The 16,645-nt window shown below is 37.9% G+C and overlaps 1 protein-coding gene and 1 non-coding gene across 2 annotated transcripts; one reads left to right on the top strand and one right to left on the bottom strand.

Moving 5' to 3' along the window:
- The first annotated feature begins 8,326 nt into the window (after positions 1–8,326).
- Positions 8,327–14,152, top strand: FRS2 (fibroblast growth factor receptor substrate 2). The gene is made up of 5 exons (XM_052640829.1): positions 8,327–8,392; positions 9,991–10,177; positions 11,410–11,568; positions 11,917–12,080; positions 13,202–14,152. The coding sequence occupies exons 1-5, from the start codon at positions 8,327–8,329 to the stop codon at positions 14,150–14,152; spliced, it is 1,527 nt and encodes a 508-aa protein (XP_052496789.1).
- LOC128049148 (small nucleolar RNA SNORA25) lies at positions 8,713–8,840 on the bottom strand. Its single transcript, XR_008199511.1, has one exon. It is a non-coding gene; the product is annotated as a small nucleolar RNA SNORA25 (small nucleolar RNA).
- Positions 14,153–16,645: the final 2,493 nt, after the last annotated feature.

The following is a 16,645-nucleotide window of genomic DNA, read 5'->3' as shown; positions in this document are numbered from 1 at the left end:
CCCTGGTGTATTTAAAATGGGTAACCAATAAGGACCTACTGTATAGCACAAAGTACTCTGCTCAGTGGTGTGTGGCAGCCTGGATGGGAGGGGAGTTTGGGGGAGCAAGAATGCATGTATATGTGTAGCTTGAGTCCTTTTTCAGTTTACCTGAAACTATCATAGCATTGTTAATTGGCTATACGTCAATGCAAAATAAGTTTTTTTAAAAAAGGAAAGGAACTCTGACACATATTACAGCATGGATGAACCATGAAGACATGATGCTAAGTGAGATAAGGCAGGCACAAAAAGATAATACTGTACAATCTCATGTCATGTCAATGGATGTGAGTTTGAGCAAACTCCGGAGATAGTGAAGGACAGGTAAAGCCTGGAGTGCTGCACTCTGTGGGCTCACGAAGAGTCGGACGTGACTGAGCGACTGAACTGAACTGTAGTCTTACATGATGTGTTCAGTCAAACTCATGAAAACAGAAGGTAGAATGGTGGTTGCTAGTGTTTGGGTGGAGGGGAAAGGAGTTGTTTTTTAATGGGTGTAGAGTTTCAAGAGTTCTTGAGATTGGTTTTACAGTAGTGAATATATTTAACACTACTAAACTGTACCCTTAAAAATGGGTAAGATGGTAAATTTTATGTTATGTGTATTTTCCCACAATTTAAAAAATTAGAAATAAAAGAAAAAAGATCTGAAGGTGAGAATATAAATTTTCCAGAGTTTCTCACAGAGGATTTTTAATATTATCAAGAGCTTTATAGATTTGCACACTGGTTCTTTTGTATATTTAACTTCCTTTTAGAACTTAGGACTTTTCCTTGATATTGGAATACATCTCTTAATCATGTTCACTATGAATAAACTCTTTTCAGGATAGGGGTTGCGGGATGCTTATGAGTGGATCAAGTAAAAAGGGAGAGTTTTTTTTTTTCTTAGTTAATTGGCTAAAATCTCTTACAGAGCTGGACAAACATCACATAAGAGGAACGATTTATGGTAGAATTAGCTGGACAGTTTTATAAGCTAGAGGTAAAGTATGATGTATGTTAAACTTCTGGAGGGGAGAAAAAACTGCTAAGGAAAAGACAGTTAGTTGCTGCCCACCCTAATGTAGGGTGTAGCAGCAGCTCACAAGTGGTGAGCAAACTCCTACCTGAACCACTAATTTTATGTATAGGTTAGAAGTCCAGCATGAAAAATTTTGTTTGTGTGTGGGTTCATGGTTTTGGCAATGTTTATTTTGGGTATCAGTCATATTTGTTAATATATAGATTAAAATGAGGCTTTGTAAAACCCCTAACATAATGCCTAAAATAGTATAGCTATTCAGTAAATGCTAGTGCTCATGTTTGAATTTGATTTTTTTCATGTGTTGTAAAAAGTGAATAAATTAACCAGAATTTTTTCAAAAGTTACATTGTAATCTCTTGAAACTCTAGATTGTGGTTTATTGCTATAATTTATGTCATTATCCTGAGGCTCTATGGCATGCTTGTTGATACTGTTTTCTGATGACTGACTCTTCTGATTTTATTCTGGGGGCTCTTGTGGATTAGGAAGATACAGAGCATGGATTCTAGAGTCAGCTCTGGGAGGAGGAGTGACAGTGAGGTTTAAGAGAAGTGTGACTGGAGATGGAGAATTAGCCTGCCATTGGCTAAAATGGACTTTTAGAGCTACTGCATTTTTACTTTTCTTTCGAAAGGCTGTTAATTGGTACCATGTAGACATTATGTTAATTTTTTAAATACTACATTTTAATAAAAATTTAGACTTTTTAGTTTGTTTAAATAGATTAACAGAACTAACATTGCTGCCAGAAGTCTCATAAGAAAAACTGTCTTTAAAGAAATGACAGTTTCTTGACTTTTTCTTGTTAATTTTAGGTTAAGTCAGCAAACAAAGAAAACATGGTGTTTTGAAGTATGATTAAACTCCTGATGCTGCAGCAGAGGCTAAGAATATTAATGGCCAGATCTAGGTAAGTTGAAGTTTACTTTTTAAAAAATCATAAAGTCCACAAATTGTATTTTTTTGAACTGGAGATTTTAATAATGGTATTTTGAATGCAATTATTTTGCCTCCTGATAACCACTTTGGGCTTCTCTGGTAGCTCAGATGGTAAAGAATCAGCCTGCAATGCAGGAGACCTGGGTTCAGTCCCTGGGTCAAGAAGATCCCCAGGAGAAAAGAATGGTAATTCACTCCCATTCTTCCCTGGAGAATGCCATGGGCAGAGGAGCCTGGTGGGCTACAATCCATGGGCGTGCAGAGAGTCAGACACAACTGAGTGATTAAAAACTACGTTGTTACCTCCCAGACCTCAAAATAAGGATAATTGACTTTAGGAAGACCATGTTCACTCATTTAAATGTCTGGCACAGTTGTTGCAATGTTGGTCTTCCCGAACAGAGGCTACCTTTAGAGGGAGTGTAGTACATCTATTTGTGTTTTTGTGGCGTTATAAACTTGAATGAGTTTATGAGATCATGTAGTTTCTCATCAAGTGTTTATAGTATTCATGCATATTAGTAGGTCTTGGTAACTCAGATTGTCTCCAAGTATTAATGTGATTGTCATAGATGTAGTGTCTTGTTTTTACCCCTGCCTGGGAGTTTGTGCTTGAGGAGGAGGAGTCAGAGATGTGGGTGAAAACTCTGCATTAAAAAAAGTCTCCTTCTGTGTTGGAAGATTGACCAGAACGGCCTGTCCAGCTTTTTCAGACTGTCACTCATACTAAGCGTATTCTTTAACCATACTGAGGTCTCCTGTTCCTTTTTGCCTCCCTCTGTTTTCTCCTGTCTCATCAGCCCTCTTCTTTGTTTGCTTCTTTCCTGAGCAGACCTGTTGGCCCATCACTTCAAACCCCCATATTGCCAATATCCTTTCATTTATTTGTCCTCTTGCCCTCTGACCCGGGTCAGCTCAGCTGTCTACCCTCTGGACTGCTGAGCACAGCTAGAAAAATAATATAATTTTACTCTCCAGCTTCTGCTCTCTCTCAGCATAGCCTGCTTAATAATCCCGCTGCTTTTCTTGTGTAGCTTCTCAGTGAAAAATCCTACCCTTCTCCTCAAGTCCCTCATTCTGCAAACTTGCCTTCTATTTTACAAAAGAAATGTAAGATGATGAATATTATCTGTTTCAGCTTCTCTGATACGTTCCACTCATCTTTCTTTTCTTCCCTCTCTCCTCAGAGGGCTTCCTTGATGGCTCAGCTGGTAAAGAATCTGCCAGCAATGCGGGAGACCTGGGTTCAGTCCCTGAGTTGGGAAGATCCCCTGGAGGAGGGAATGGTTACCCACTCCAGTATTCTGGCCTGGGGAATTCCAAGGACTGCATAGTCCATGGGGTCACCAAGAGTTGGACATGACTGAGTGACTCTCAGTTTCACATCTACTCTGAGCACAAGGCATTCCTTCTCCTCTGGGCACACTTTTGAGTCTGGGTTCCAGAACTCAGCTCTAGTCTCGTCTCCCTGCTTATCTTTTTTTTTTTTTTTTTTTTACTTTATTTTTTTTTATTTTATTTTATTTTTCTAATTTTAAAATCTTTAATTCTTACATGTGTTCCCAAACATTCCCTGCTTATCTTGATCCGTCTTCTGGCGGATTGCTTTGGTGTTTCCTATATTCTTTAAACTTTACTGACATACTGATTACAAATCTGCATAAACCTGTGTCATCTTAAAACAATAAATAACTCAAGAAATGTATTTTCTTTTGAAACCATGTCCAACCATACCCTGTCACTTGAGGCTTTCCTTTCTCACTGTGTTCTTAAAAGAGCCTTTTCTGTTTTCTGGAGGACTACTCATCTTCCATTTGCTCACTGCATAATGGCTTCTGCCTCTACCTAATACTCCATCACGGAGAGGACCCTCCTTCTTGACACTTTCTTTTTTTAGTTTGTACCATTCTGATTGTTTTTCTTCTCCTTCAGTTGTTTTTCTCTAGTATTTACACATTTGTGTTCCCCAGAATTTCAGCTTCAGCAGACTGCTCTTTATCCTGTTCTCGAGCAGGATCTTCTGTTTTATAGTTTCAAATACCATGTGCCCCAATATTTTACCTCTTCCCTCAAGCCCATTCTGATGTACTTAACTCTATTATATGTCTCCATTCGGTGGTTCTCTGGGAATTGCAGTTTAACATGTCTAAAACTGAACTAACCACCATCACTTCCTCTTGAAGACCTGAAAAGATTTTTCCTATTTCAGGTAATGGAACCAGCACCCTTTATCTGCACTGAAAACTGCCTCTTACTTCCTGTATCCCTAGCTGGACACTCGGTGCTGCTGACTTGGTTCCCTAATACTTTTAAGATCCGTCATTCTCATCTTTGCTACTGTTGCTGCTCCCTTTTAAGTCCTTGGTGTATTTCAGCTTTCAGTGGTCTCTAACTGGCTTTCCCTTCCTCTGAGCTAACTCCCACTTAAAATTTTACCTTGCAGATGGAGGTATCTGAAATGCAGTTCTGACCGCTTCACTTTCTGCTTAAAATGCTTAAGTGGCTTTCCATCATGTGCAGGATGAAATTCATACTCTTTTCAATGGCATACAAGGATTTCGTGTCACATGTTAGGCTTTTCAGTAATTATGTTTGCACTGAACTGAAACACTCGATGTAGATAGAGTCCCCAAGTAGATTGTACCACCATTCATACATCCCTGACAGAATCAGAGGTGCTGCCTGAAGATGTAAAGTGGAAGAATGGTTTTTCTACTCTTTTTGAGAAATAGTTGAAAACTATTCACTTGAAACCTTTTTATTCAAGCAAAAGCCACACTGTAAGTAATCATTTAGCTCTTTGTATTCTTGAGTTAGTGGTGAGTATGGATAAGCAATTTCAAGAAGACTTTTGTATTTTTGTTTCTGTCATCTCTCTGCTTTAAAATTTTTTGAAAAATATTCTTTTGGCCTCCTCATAATTTATTAAACACTTACTAAATTTTTTTTTTGCTGTGCTGTCTGGCATGTGGGTTCTTTGTTCTCTAACGAAGGATTGAACCCATGCCCCCTGCAGTGGAAGTGTGACTGCCAGGGAAGTCCCAAACACGTAGTGATTTGATTTTTAAAAATTAGACTTTTATGAAATAATTATCTGCTACGTCAAACAGTATGCTTAGTGCCCTAGAAAATTCAGAAGACAAGGTTCCTCTCTTCTTGGAGATCACAGTGAAGTGGCCGGTGAGACAGCTAACCATTACAGTAGAATATGATAAGTGCCGTGATGGAGTCATGTCCCTCTGACTGCAGGAGCGTTGGAGACCGGTGAACTTCAGGTTTGGTAGTTGGCATCCCAGACCCCTAGGTGGTTGTTCAGGGTGTGTAGTTTGGCTCCTGCTTGTAGTTGAGCCTACCCTGTACTCTAGTTGTACTGGATCCCTCGCTCGCTCCTGAGTATAGCACTGCTGATCACGACTTTTATCTTTGCACCTACTTTTTTATCTAGTGCCTATTTCTGTGTTCTGCCTAGCACACTGTTTCTGCTCACCTTTTAAAGTCCAGCTCAAATGCTGCTTCCTTCCCTTCCTAATCCAGAAAGTTAGTTGCTTCTTTCTGTGTCCACAGAACTCTTCTTATAATAATAAAAGGTTTATCATAATGCATTATCTGTTGACAGCTCTGTCTTTGCCTTTAGACTCATTACTCTTGAGAGGTACACGATTGACAGTCATCTTTACACCATGATACTTAGCTGGCATATTAGTTACAAGATACCAAATATGAGTCTTTTTCTTTTTCCTTTATGTAACAAGATTTTTTATTATATCATCACACATAAATATTTTATATAAATTTATTAACTTTTAATTGAAGTATAATTGATTTACAATGTTGTGTTAGTTTTGGTGTACAGCAAAGTGACTCAGTTTATATATATGTAAGTATTATATAAATATTTATATATATATATTCTTTTTCAGGTTCTTTTCCTTATATAGGTTATTACAAGATAATGAATATAGTTCTGTTCTATACAGTAGGACCTTGTTGTTTTATCTATTTATATATTATATATAGTAATTTGTATCTGCTAATTCCAAACCTCCTCTAATTTATCCCTCCCTCCACCCCATTTGCCCTTTGGTAACCATAAGTTTGTTTTCTATGTATGTGAGCCTATTTCTATTTTGTAAATAACTTGATTTGTGTCACATTTTAGTTTCCACATATGAGTGATATGTCATGTGTTCCTTACCTCTCTCTGTCTGACTTACTTCACTTAGTAAGTAAGTGATCTCTAGGTCCATCCATGTTGCTGCAGATGGCCAGGTTTCATTCTTTTTTATGGCTGAGTAGTATTCCATTGTACAATTCGGGAGACCTGGGTTTGATTCCTGGGTTGGGAACATTCCCTGGAGAAGGGAACGGCTACCCACTCAAGTATTCTGGCCTGGAGAATTCCATGGACTGTATAGTCCTTGGGGTTGCAAAGAGTTGGACACGACTGAGCGCCTTTCACTATAAGGTGTATATACCATATCTTGATCCATTCATCATTAAATGGACGTTAAGCATGCTTCCATGTCTTGGCTGTTGTAAATAGTGCTGTTATGATTATTGGGGTGCATGTATCTTTTCACATCTTGATCCATTCATCATTAAATGGACGTTAAGCATGCTCCCATGTCTTGGCTGTTGTAAATAGTGCTGTTATGATTATTGGGGTACATGTATCTTTTCAAATTGGAGTTTTCTCTAGATATTTTTGCCCAGGAGTAGGATTGCTGGATCCTGTGGCAATTCTGTTTTTCGTTTTTTGTGTTTTTGGTTTTTTTTTTTAAGAACTTCCATACTGTTTTTCATAGTAGCTTCTAACTTATATTCCCACCAACAGTGTAGTAGGAGTCCTTTTTCTCCACACCTTCTTTTTAATGATGGCCATTCTGACTAGTGCGAGGACACCACGAAATATGAGTCTTAACTTTACTATTTTGTTTATCACTTCTTTTGGTTTATACACTTCTGGTTTCTATCGCTTCTTTTGGCTTTACTTTTTTAAATTGGTTTAATCCTTATAGCTGCCAGCGTTCTTTATCTCCCTTTAGTGCAGTCCATTTAGCTTGCGAGAGACGTAGAGCGCCTGCTGTGTGCTCGTCATTACGTAAGGCACAGGGAAAGCAGGGATGAGTAAATTCCGTCCCGACTGGAAAGGAGCTCCAAGTGGGGGGAAGAAGATGGATAAGTAAACAGCCCATCACAATTTCTACTGAGTAAACAGTGTGAAAGAGGCTGTGAGACTGGGAAGCTCAGGGTGCTTGGGGATACATAAGGAATATAACTTGCCCAGTTGATTGGAGTCAGAAGAGGCTTCCTGAAGGCACTGTCTTCTGAGTTGAATCTTGAGGAAGGAGCAGCATGGAAACAAGACGCTCTAGGGAAACTGGTATGACTGGGTGCGGCTTGCAGCAGAGAGGAGTGAGAGGTTAGACTGGATTTGTAGACAAGGACCATAATGTAAAGGACTTTTTGAGCTTTTGCATTTTTTTTTCCTGAAGGTAGTAAAGATCTGCTGAAGAATTCCAGACAAGCTTTAATCAGATTTGTGTTTTTAATGTTTAGTAACTTCTTATGCTTCCTTCCCTTCCCCTTTTTTCAAATACTTTCACATCCATTCTGATTCTTTCCCTTGTTTATAAGTGAAGTTTCCTTTGTTCAGTTGGAGTGTTCTTGAACACTTAATGGAACTATAACCACTTATCTCTTATCCTCTGTGGGAAAGGATTAGATAGACACATTTAGAGTTTTGCCAATATTCTCTGTGTTACTGTTTCAGTTGTCTTTCTCTCTTAATGAACTATTCCAGATTTGTTTTTGTGTCTTATTAACCAGTTTTGTCTGGAGGGATCCATAAAGAATATTACAGTGTATAGTATGAATCAGAATACTTGCCAAGCCAGAAGTCTGTCACCTTTTGGGAAATTTATTAATGAAGATAGACATGAAGTCCTAGTAAGCCATAAAGGGTTAATTCCATGAATGACTTAAGTATAATAGTGTTATGTATGAAACCTTAAATTGGTTTCTCTTAGATAGTTTTAAAATAGGCAGACTTTTGCAAACTAAATTTGAGGCTTCTGTGAAGTCTGCCTAACAAAATTATTCTTGTTGATGCTGAGTGAAATTCTCCAGCTAGTTGTGTGAAGTCTAGCTTTAGCCATTTACCTTCCTGGGCTTAATTTTCCTCATTAAAATAATACAGGACTAATGTTAGGTGATTTCTAGAGTCTTTTTTCTGTTTTGTGATTTGTATATCTTATATCTAATAATCTTTTGCAAATTATCTTTCATGTAGTGCTCACATGGTCTTCTGAAGAAGCCATGGGTAGCTGTTGTAGCTGTCCAGATAAAGACACTGTCCCAGATAACCATCGGAACAAGTTTAAGGTCAGTAAAAACTGGATGAGTTGTAGCTCTTGCTGCCTACCTGGATGCTCTTCTTTTACTTCACTTAACACATCTTCTTATTTCCTCACTGGTATCTTCAGACTCTTTATTTTCCTTTTTGTCCAGTCTGCCTTTTCTTGTTTTAACCAACAAGGACAACATTTTTTACTGACAGTATGAAATCCTCTTTTCCTTTGGTCTTCTATATCCAATTAGAACCACACAATTCTGATAATACTCTCCTTTTTTTTCCCCTAACTTGGAAGACATTTACATTTATTACCTTCCTATATCATCAGTCATGGATATGAGTGGCTAAATCTTGTATCTCCGTCAGGAAAACAACAGCACTATTGAGTGACTGTTACACACTCTGGAGAACTCAGTCTTTGGTCACAGTGATAAGAGCCCCTGGATTTGGTCCCATCAGCCCTCTTTGAAATGACCTGATAATATTGTCTTTAAAACGCCATTTTATAGGTGCCTCTTCAGTCCTGTCACTAGTTCCCAGTCATTGTTTAATGCCTGGATAATTTCGTAACTAAACTCTACCTCCAGTCACCTCTGTGATCCATCCTGCAGTTGACATCAGATTTATCTTCCTCTTTCACTATTCTAAAACTTCAGTGGTGTTCTGTTACTTAGACACTAAGTGCTCCATTCCTTACTCATCCACAGCCATTAATGCCTCTCATATTCTGACCTCAGTCTGCTATAAATCAGCCTCTGGATCACATAAGTCTTGGTGTAAATCACAACCTTCTTGCTTCATAGCTTTGTGACCTTTGACAAGTTACACTGTCACCAAGTCTTTGTTCATTTGTATGCAATGGAAACAATAGTATTACCTGCAGTTTAGGATTGGAATTAAATGACAAAATACAAGTAAAGCACTTTGCCCAACCCAGGAGTATAGTAAATTCTCCCTAAGTGTTATCTGTTCTTTAAAGTCTCTGGCCATTTTCTGAAACTCAGCAGTGCAAGGCCTTCCCTGACAAGAACTCAGTGCCAGTCCTGTCTTGATCTCTCTGAAATGTACCTTGTCTCTGCTGTAGCACCGTATCTTTAGGATGTGCCCCCTAAGTCCTGACCCACCAAATCACCCTCTTTATTTCCTTCTTGCCTGGGAAATCCCATGGACAGAGGACCCTGGTGGGCTATTTATCCATGGGGCTGCAAAGAGTTAGACACAGCTTAGTGACAGAGCATGCATGCGTGCAAACTTATTTATACCCAAAACCCAGCTAAAGTCCCTTTTCTTCATATGTGAAGGCTTTTCTAACAACCCTTGGCTACAGTTCCTGCATTTTGCAGGGTCTGTTGTACTCAGTTGTTAGGTTAGTTAAGCATTTAGAGTTCTGTGATATTGACTTTTTCTTTGTGTATCTTACCTCCTCAGTGGGAATGTGAGTTCTTTGGGGATATGAACCAGGTATTGCCCTGCTATGTAATCCATGCCATATGAAAACATTGGTTGTTGAATGAAATAACAATAACTGAACCAATCAGCAATAGTACGTTTTCCTGAAATTAGTGAAATATGTGCATGACTGTCAAGAGGAAGCATTAAGTTAGCACTAATTAAACCTTTTTTTTAGGTCATTAATGTGGATGATGATGGAAATGAGTTGGGTTCTGGCATAATGGAACTTACAGACACAGAACTGATTTTATACACTCGCAAACGTGACTCGGTAAAATGGCACTACCTCTGCCTCCGACGCTATGGTTATGATTCGAATCTCTTTTCTTTTGAAAGTGGTCGAAGGTGTCAAACTGGACAAGGTAGGTAGAGCCCTTATTTTTTTCTCCAAACATCATCATATTTGAATATCATTCTGTAACTCAATTACTTTATATATGTTTAAATTAAACTGTTTTACTTTTATGCTGAATGAAAAAAAATCCTCAAGTGGATTATTTAAAAAGGAGATATAGTACACTATGTATTCACTTATCAAGCATTTATTAAGCATGTTTTCTATATCTAGAATTTTGGCTCATATTAACTTTAAGATTTGATAAGTAAATGAATTAGTCCCAGTAAATTGCTTCTGTCTTTACTGCTACAACACTTCTCTGGTAGCTTAGACGGGCTGCTTACAATGTGGGAGACCCAGGTTCTATCCCTGGGTTGGGAAGATCCTCTGGAGAAGGAAATGGCAACCCACTTCAGTACTCCTGCTTGGAAAATCCCATGGATTTTCACGTGGTAGGCTACAGTCCATGGGGTCACAAAGAGTTGGACACGACTGAGCGACTTCGCTTTCACTTCACTTTTACTGTTACAGGGCTTCGCTGGTGGCTCAGACAGGAAAGAATCTGCCTGTGATGTGGGAGACCTGAGTTCGATCCCTGGGTAGGGAATATCCCCTGGAGGAGGGCATGGCAGCCCACTCCAGTATTCTTGCCTGAAAAATCCCATGGATGGAGGAGCCTGACAGGCTAGTCCATGGGGTTGCAAAAGAGTCTGACATGACTGAGTGACTTTCACTTTTACTGTTACACCTTGGGGGAAAGAACTTAAACTTTGGAGTTAAGCAGAACATAGTTTTATTTTTTTGCCACTTACTTCTTAAAAGTCCTTGGACAAGTTGGGGAACCTCTTGCATCAAATTCCTTCTGTATCAGAGTGGAATGGTAATCCAATAATTAAACAAGGTAACAGTTGTAATCCACAGAGCAAGCGTCTATCAAATGGTGGATTCCTGTGGTAATGACAGGTTAGACTCCCCCAGCTGTTAGAAAGCAGACTAGAGCAAGTGTGCAAATCTTGTTTTTGCCTTCCTTATTTTGAGCCATCACCCATGGGCAAATGAAAATTATTCTGTGAACTTTCTTTTGGGCTTGTGTTTTGAAACAGGGAATATAATTAACTTATCAGACATTTATTTGAAAGGCCTTTCTTGCTGTTGGTACACAGAATGCTTCCTTTATAATTTTGTTCTTTGACAGGTGCTCCTTTGTCTTTTTTAGATGTCGTGACCGTGTTTTTTTCCTCTGGTATATATTTGTAGGAATCTTTGCCTTTAAGTGTGCTCGTGCAGAAGAATTATTTAATATGTTACAAGAGATTATGCAGAATAATAGTATAAATGTAGTGGAGGAACCCGTGGTTGAAAGGAATAACCATCAGACAGAATTGGAAGTCCCTAGGACACCTCGAACACCTACAAGTAAGTGTCCATTTCCCCCTCTTCTATTATAAGCTATAGACTATGGATATTTAATCTATACCATGTTAGAAATTACCATTGGCTAACATAAATATAGTGATTGTGAGTTTTGGAAAACTGTTAGCTATAATTATAAACATTTTAAATATGAAAACACAAAGTGTTTAATATCATTTTAAATGTGAGTGGAGAGTTAAAAGTGGAGGGAGGTTCTGTTTTGCTCTAGTTTCTTGTGTATCTTACCAGAAACACCTCCTTAAACCTCTTAGTTCTGATTGTATCCTCATTCATTTTTTTCTCTGTGCCCTACCCCTACATCCTTTCTGAAACCAATAAACGCAAACTCAGCTCCAGGGTTTGCTGCTCAGAACTTACCCAATGGATATCCCCGATATCCCTCGTTCGGAGATGCTTCATCCCATCCTTCCAGCAGACATCCTTCCGTGGGAAGTGCCCGCCTACCCTCAGTAGGTGAAGAATCTACACATCCTTTGCTGGTGGCCGAGGAACAAGTAAGCATATCCTGCTGTCCAGTGGTATTGTATGGGGTTAGAGTATTATTATCGTGCTAACACTTGAATGTTTCAGTCAATTTGAATTTTAGTTGTCACTTTTGTATATGACCTTTGTAGTGAAGATTCAGAGGACAAAGCATATATTTGCTGACATACACCCAAATATGTATAGGTGTTGAGGGAAACTTAGCATTACAGTTAAGTTTGTGGGTCCACAGGAGAGGTGCATCTATAGATGAAGACGGACAAAACTAATGGTCAGTTCTCTTAAAATAACCTCAAAGGAAAGCTTTTTATATTACAGTTTTTGTAAATAGTGCACTACTAGCAGTAAGGCAGATTTTGTCAGTGTTTTTAACAGAGCAATTTAATATTCCCAACTGGTCTGTTTTCATTTTAGGAATGGTGTACCTGGTTGAACATTGTCTGTATTAATTAGCTGTACTTACCTTTTGTCAACAGTATGACTGTTTATCATTAAAGAAATTTTCACTGTTTAAAAATACATTTCTTTGTATTTTTTACTTGTTAAATGAGTTCTTACTATAACTAAATATTCCTCCTTTAGAATTTTATTTTTTGTTTTTCAGATTTTATGTAAAGACTTCTATATTATCTCCCCCAAATACCATGAGCTTTTCTAAGTAGTGATAATTTCCTACTAGGTGGAACCTATTTTATATCTATGTATCTTATAGAACTCTTATTAAATCTAATAAGGTTTATCTCTCTATATAGTCAGATGATCTATAAATAATGATAAATTTCTCTCTTCCTTTTTAATACTTGTTATTTCCTATTTCTAAATCAGGTTTTAATGCACTGATAGAATTTCTAGAACATCAAAGTAATAATCCCTGTTTGTTCCTGACTTTTTATAGAATGCTTATGTTTCACCATCACATCTATTTTAAAGTAGTTATTCTTTTATCAAGCTAGGAAGATATTTCTACATTTCTCCCACCTCCTCCCAACCTTTTTATTAGTAAAAAACAGGTGCAAAAGCTTTGAAGAATATACTTAGAAAGTTAATAAAATTAATTGACATAGTCAGGCAGATTTTTTGTTCTTTTCTCTTTTCTTTTAAACAAGCTACTCAGTTTCCTGTTTTGTTTTAGGTACATACCTATGTCAACACTACAGGTGTGCAAGAAGAACGGAAAAACCGCACAAGTGTGCATGTCCCATTGGAGGCAAGAGTTTCTAATGCTGAAAGCAACACACCGAAAGAAGAGTCAAGTAATATTGAGGACAGGGACCCTCAGATTCTTCTTGAACCCGAAGGAGTCAAATTTGTCTTAGGACCAACACCAGTTCAAAAGCAATTAATGGAAAAAGAGAAACTGGAACAACTTGGAAGAGATCAAATCAGTGGAAGTGGTGCAAATAACACAGAATGGGACACTGGCTATGACAGTGATGAGCGAAGAGATGCGCCCTCTGTTAACAAACTGGTGTATGAAAATCTAAATGGCCTATCTCTCCCCAGTGCCTCGGGCTTCAGGAGAGGTCGTCTGCCGTCCACCAGTACCTCAGATACCCAGAATATCAACAACTCAGCTCAGAGAAGAACTGCATTGTTAAACTACGAAAATCTACCATCTTTGCCTCCTGTTTGGGAAGCCCGCAAGCTAAGTAGGGATGAAGATGACAACTTAGGACCAAAGACCCCATCTCTGAATGGCTACCATAATAATCTAGATCCAATGCATAACTATGTAAATACAGAGAATGTAACAGTGCCGGCAAGTGCTCACAAAATAGAGTATTCAAGGCGTCGGGACTGTACGCCGACAGTCTTTAACTTTGATATCAGACGCCCAAGTTTAGAACACAGGCAGCTCAATTACATACAGGTTGACTTGGAAGGTGGCAGTGACTCTGACAACCCTCAGACTCCAAAAACGCCTACCACTCCCCTTCCACAGACCCCTACCAGGCGCACAGAGCTGTATGCTGTGATAGACATCGAGAGAACTGCTGCTATGTCCAATTTGCAGAAAGCACTGCCACGAGATGATGGTACATCTAGGAAAACAAGACACAATAGTACTGATCTGCCCATGTGAGCCCTGGAAAGCATTTACGTTATTTGCACCTTTGTGAAGTTTTTTTTTTAAAAAAAAAATGAAGACACAAGTGCTTCATTTTTATTTCTGAACACTAACTCCTTTTGTAGACTGATAGAAAAAATTTTTTCTGAATATTTCATGTGCTTCTTTAAAGGGAATTAATGTAGAGCAGGTACTCATAAAAGAACACTAATTTCATTATATACTACTCATTACTGTACAGCAGCATTCCCATTTTCACAGTGCCTATTTAAAATGAGAGTTGAAGTGAGTGACATGCTGGTCGACTTTTATCAAGATTCTGAACTCATATATATCATTCATGTGTAAGTCATGGTTGGCATTTAAAACGGAGCCTCTTGATAATGTGCATTGCTAACAGATAACTGTAGCTTTGAAAGTACTATTTGTAGATTCACTATTCATGGTATGTGGCCTCCAGCATGTAACATGAGGAATCCTTTATTTTATTAATTGTAGGCTTTTTGACTTGAGCCAAAACATATGTAATGGAAATAGAAGTACCACACCTCCTATGTACCAGTCAGTTCCTTTGCCTTCAGCATTTCTAGAAAGTGGTGTGCCGTTGGTGTGTTGAAAGGCAAGAAAGAGATGAGATTTTGTTTCGTCATCTCATGATGTCCTTTGAAGGGCATGTCCAAGTATCTTAATCAGAATTATAAATAGGCTCAAGAATCAGTCTCAGGTCACTTTATCCAAAAACATTTGAAAAATCTGAACCATGATCTCGAAAGTTTCTCTCCTACAGATTATTTACAGTAACATTGTTCTCTGGAGGCATTTGTGCCATTAGATACCATTTACCTTCAGTTTTTCCTTTGGTGTTTGGGATGTCTAACTTTGTTGCTTCGTGTCTTTTTCAATTTAAAATGTTTGAGTTTGTATATAGTTTTGAAATTGGTATGTGTTCATTGTTCTTTAGTTTGCATTTTTGTCCATTTGTGGTTTTGAAGGTTCATTTGGAACTTAACTGTTATTCTATAACAGGGTTGCCCTTGTCCAGTATTTATTTATATGCTGTTTACTTTTCATGTTGATAAAAGCATTCTCTCAATTTTAAATTTCACTTGTGTCCATAGGTGATCTCTTAAGCAGCTGAGAAGAGAGAAAAAAACAAAAAGGAAGTACTTTTAACATGCAAAGTTCCCTAAAGGTACTGTGTTTTCTCTGTGGGCACTCTCCCAGCACTTTAGCAGTGATTTCCTCAGTCACATGGCTGCAATTATACTTTGCCCACTGTATTGCTCCTCAGCTCTACTGTCCTTTCACTCATAGCTGATCTTGGATTATCCCTTGATTTTAATAGAGTGTTAAGATTATTGCCAGCATAGCAGGTACAGTGGAAGTCTTACAGCAGTGAGATTGTGTCATAATTTAGGATTGAAAATGAAGTTTATATAAACTGATTATAGAGTCCATATGTCTAGCTCTTGGAAAGTCAAGAATTTTCCAGTTTCCCAAATCCTAGAGAAATGAGAAGGTAGAGTGGAAAGAAGGTTGGATAATCTTGCAAAATATGTCATTATTTCCTCTAAACATGAGGAAGTTTCTGAGATTATGATCTGGATTTATCAGATGTAATTAAGGTTAATTTAGCATGAAAAAGTTTCAGTCATATAGCATCCAACCTGTCCCATAAATGACCTAATTATAGGACAGTGGGTGGATTAGCAAAATAATAGGGTGGGACCATTATAAAGAAAATAAATTATTAAAGGTGTCTTTATCATTTTCAGTGCCATTGGTTTATGTGCATAGCAGAATTTTTTTTTTCCTGTGAATTTGGTGCTTATTAAAGTGTTCACTGTTCTCTAAAAAGAGTACAGTGGTATAGGTGTGCAGCTTCCATTTTCATGTATTGTTCCATTTATGCTTTCTTCTGAGTAGATTGCTCATTGTGCCAAATTTACGTGATGATCTTTGTAATGCGGAATAAGAATTAAGATGGAACCAGTGCATATGGTTTTCTTGGAAACAAGCAGTCAAGACAGAACGTTAACCTCCAAACGAAAGGGCTGACCTATTTACTTATTTTGGAGGTTGGGTACTTTTTTTTTCTTTCTTTCTCTCAGCCTTTTCATTTTTCCTTCCAGATTCTGATTACTTTTTATATTTTTTAAGCAACTATAACATAACCATTGCAGTTTATGCTTTAAATACTGTGTGCTTTAAAATTGAAAATGGGACCAGTTTGTCTGTTAAGAATTTGATTTTTAGGTACTATGAGTATTAGGGAAGATGTATACAACTGGTATTAATTTCTAGATATCTCTGGAAATCCCCTGTGTCCCTATTTAATAAAAAGTAATGTAGAACACTACTTGTCCTTTGCTGTAGTCTAGTAATGGGCATTAAGCTCTGTCCTGGAAGAATGTACCAATTACTCGGTACATTTTAGAATGAGATATTTTATTGGGATAGAATTGTGGCCATGTTTCAGACTTTCTGAGACAGACCTAGTTTTAGATA

This window comes from Budorcas taxicolor, chromosome 5 (genome assembly GCF_023091745.1).
Source record: "Budorcas taxicolor isolate Tak-1 chromosome 5, Takin1.1, whole genome shotgun sequence".
Lineage (NCBI taxonomy): Eukaryota > Metazoa > Chordata > Mammalia > Artiodactyla > Bovidae > Budorcas > Budorcas taxicolor.
The sequence above is the reverse complement of the archived record's forward strand: the minus strand, read 5'-3'. Positions and strand labels throughout refer to the sequence as shown.

What these genes read in the sequence shown, in the direction of transcription:
- FRS2 (XM_052640829.1), top strand. Translation starts at nt 8,327, where the DNA reads ATGGGTAGCTGTTGTAGCTGTCCAGATAAAGACACTGTCCCAGATAAC. An exon ending in AAGGTGTCAAACTGGACAAG is followed by an intron (nt 10,178 to 11,409) that starts GTAGGTAGAGCC and finishes ATATATTTGTAG; the next exon opens with GAATCTTTGCCTTTAAGTGT. An exon ending in TGCTGGTGGCCGAGGAACAA is followed by an intron (nt 12,081 to 13,201) that starts GTAAGCATATCC and finishes GTTTTGTTTTAG; the next exon opens with GTACATACCTATGTCAACAC.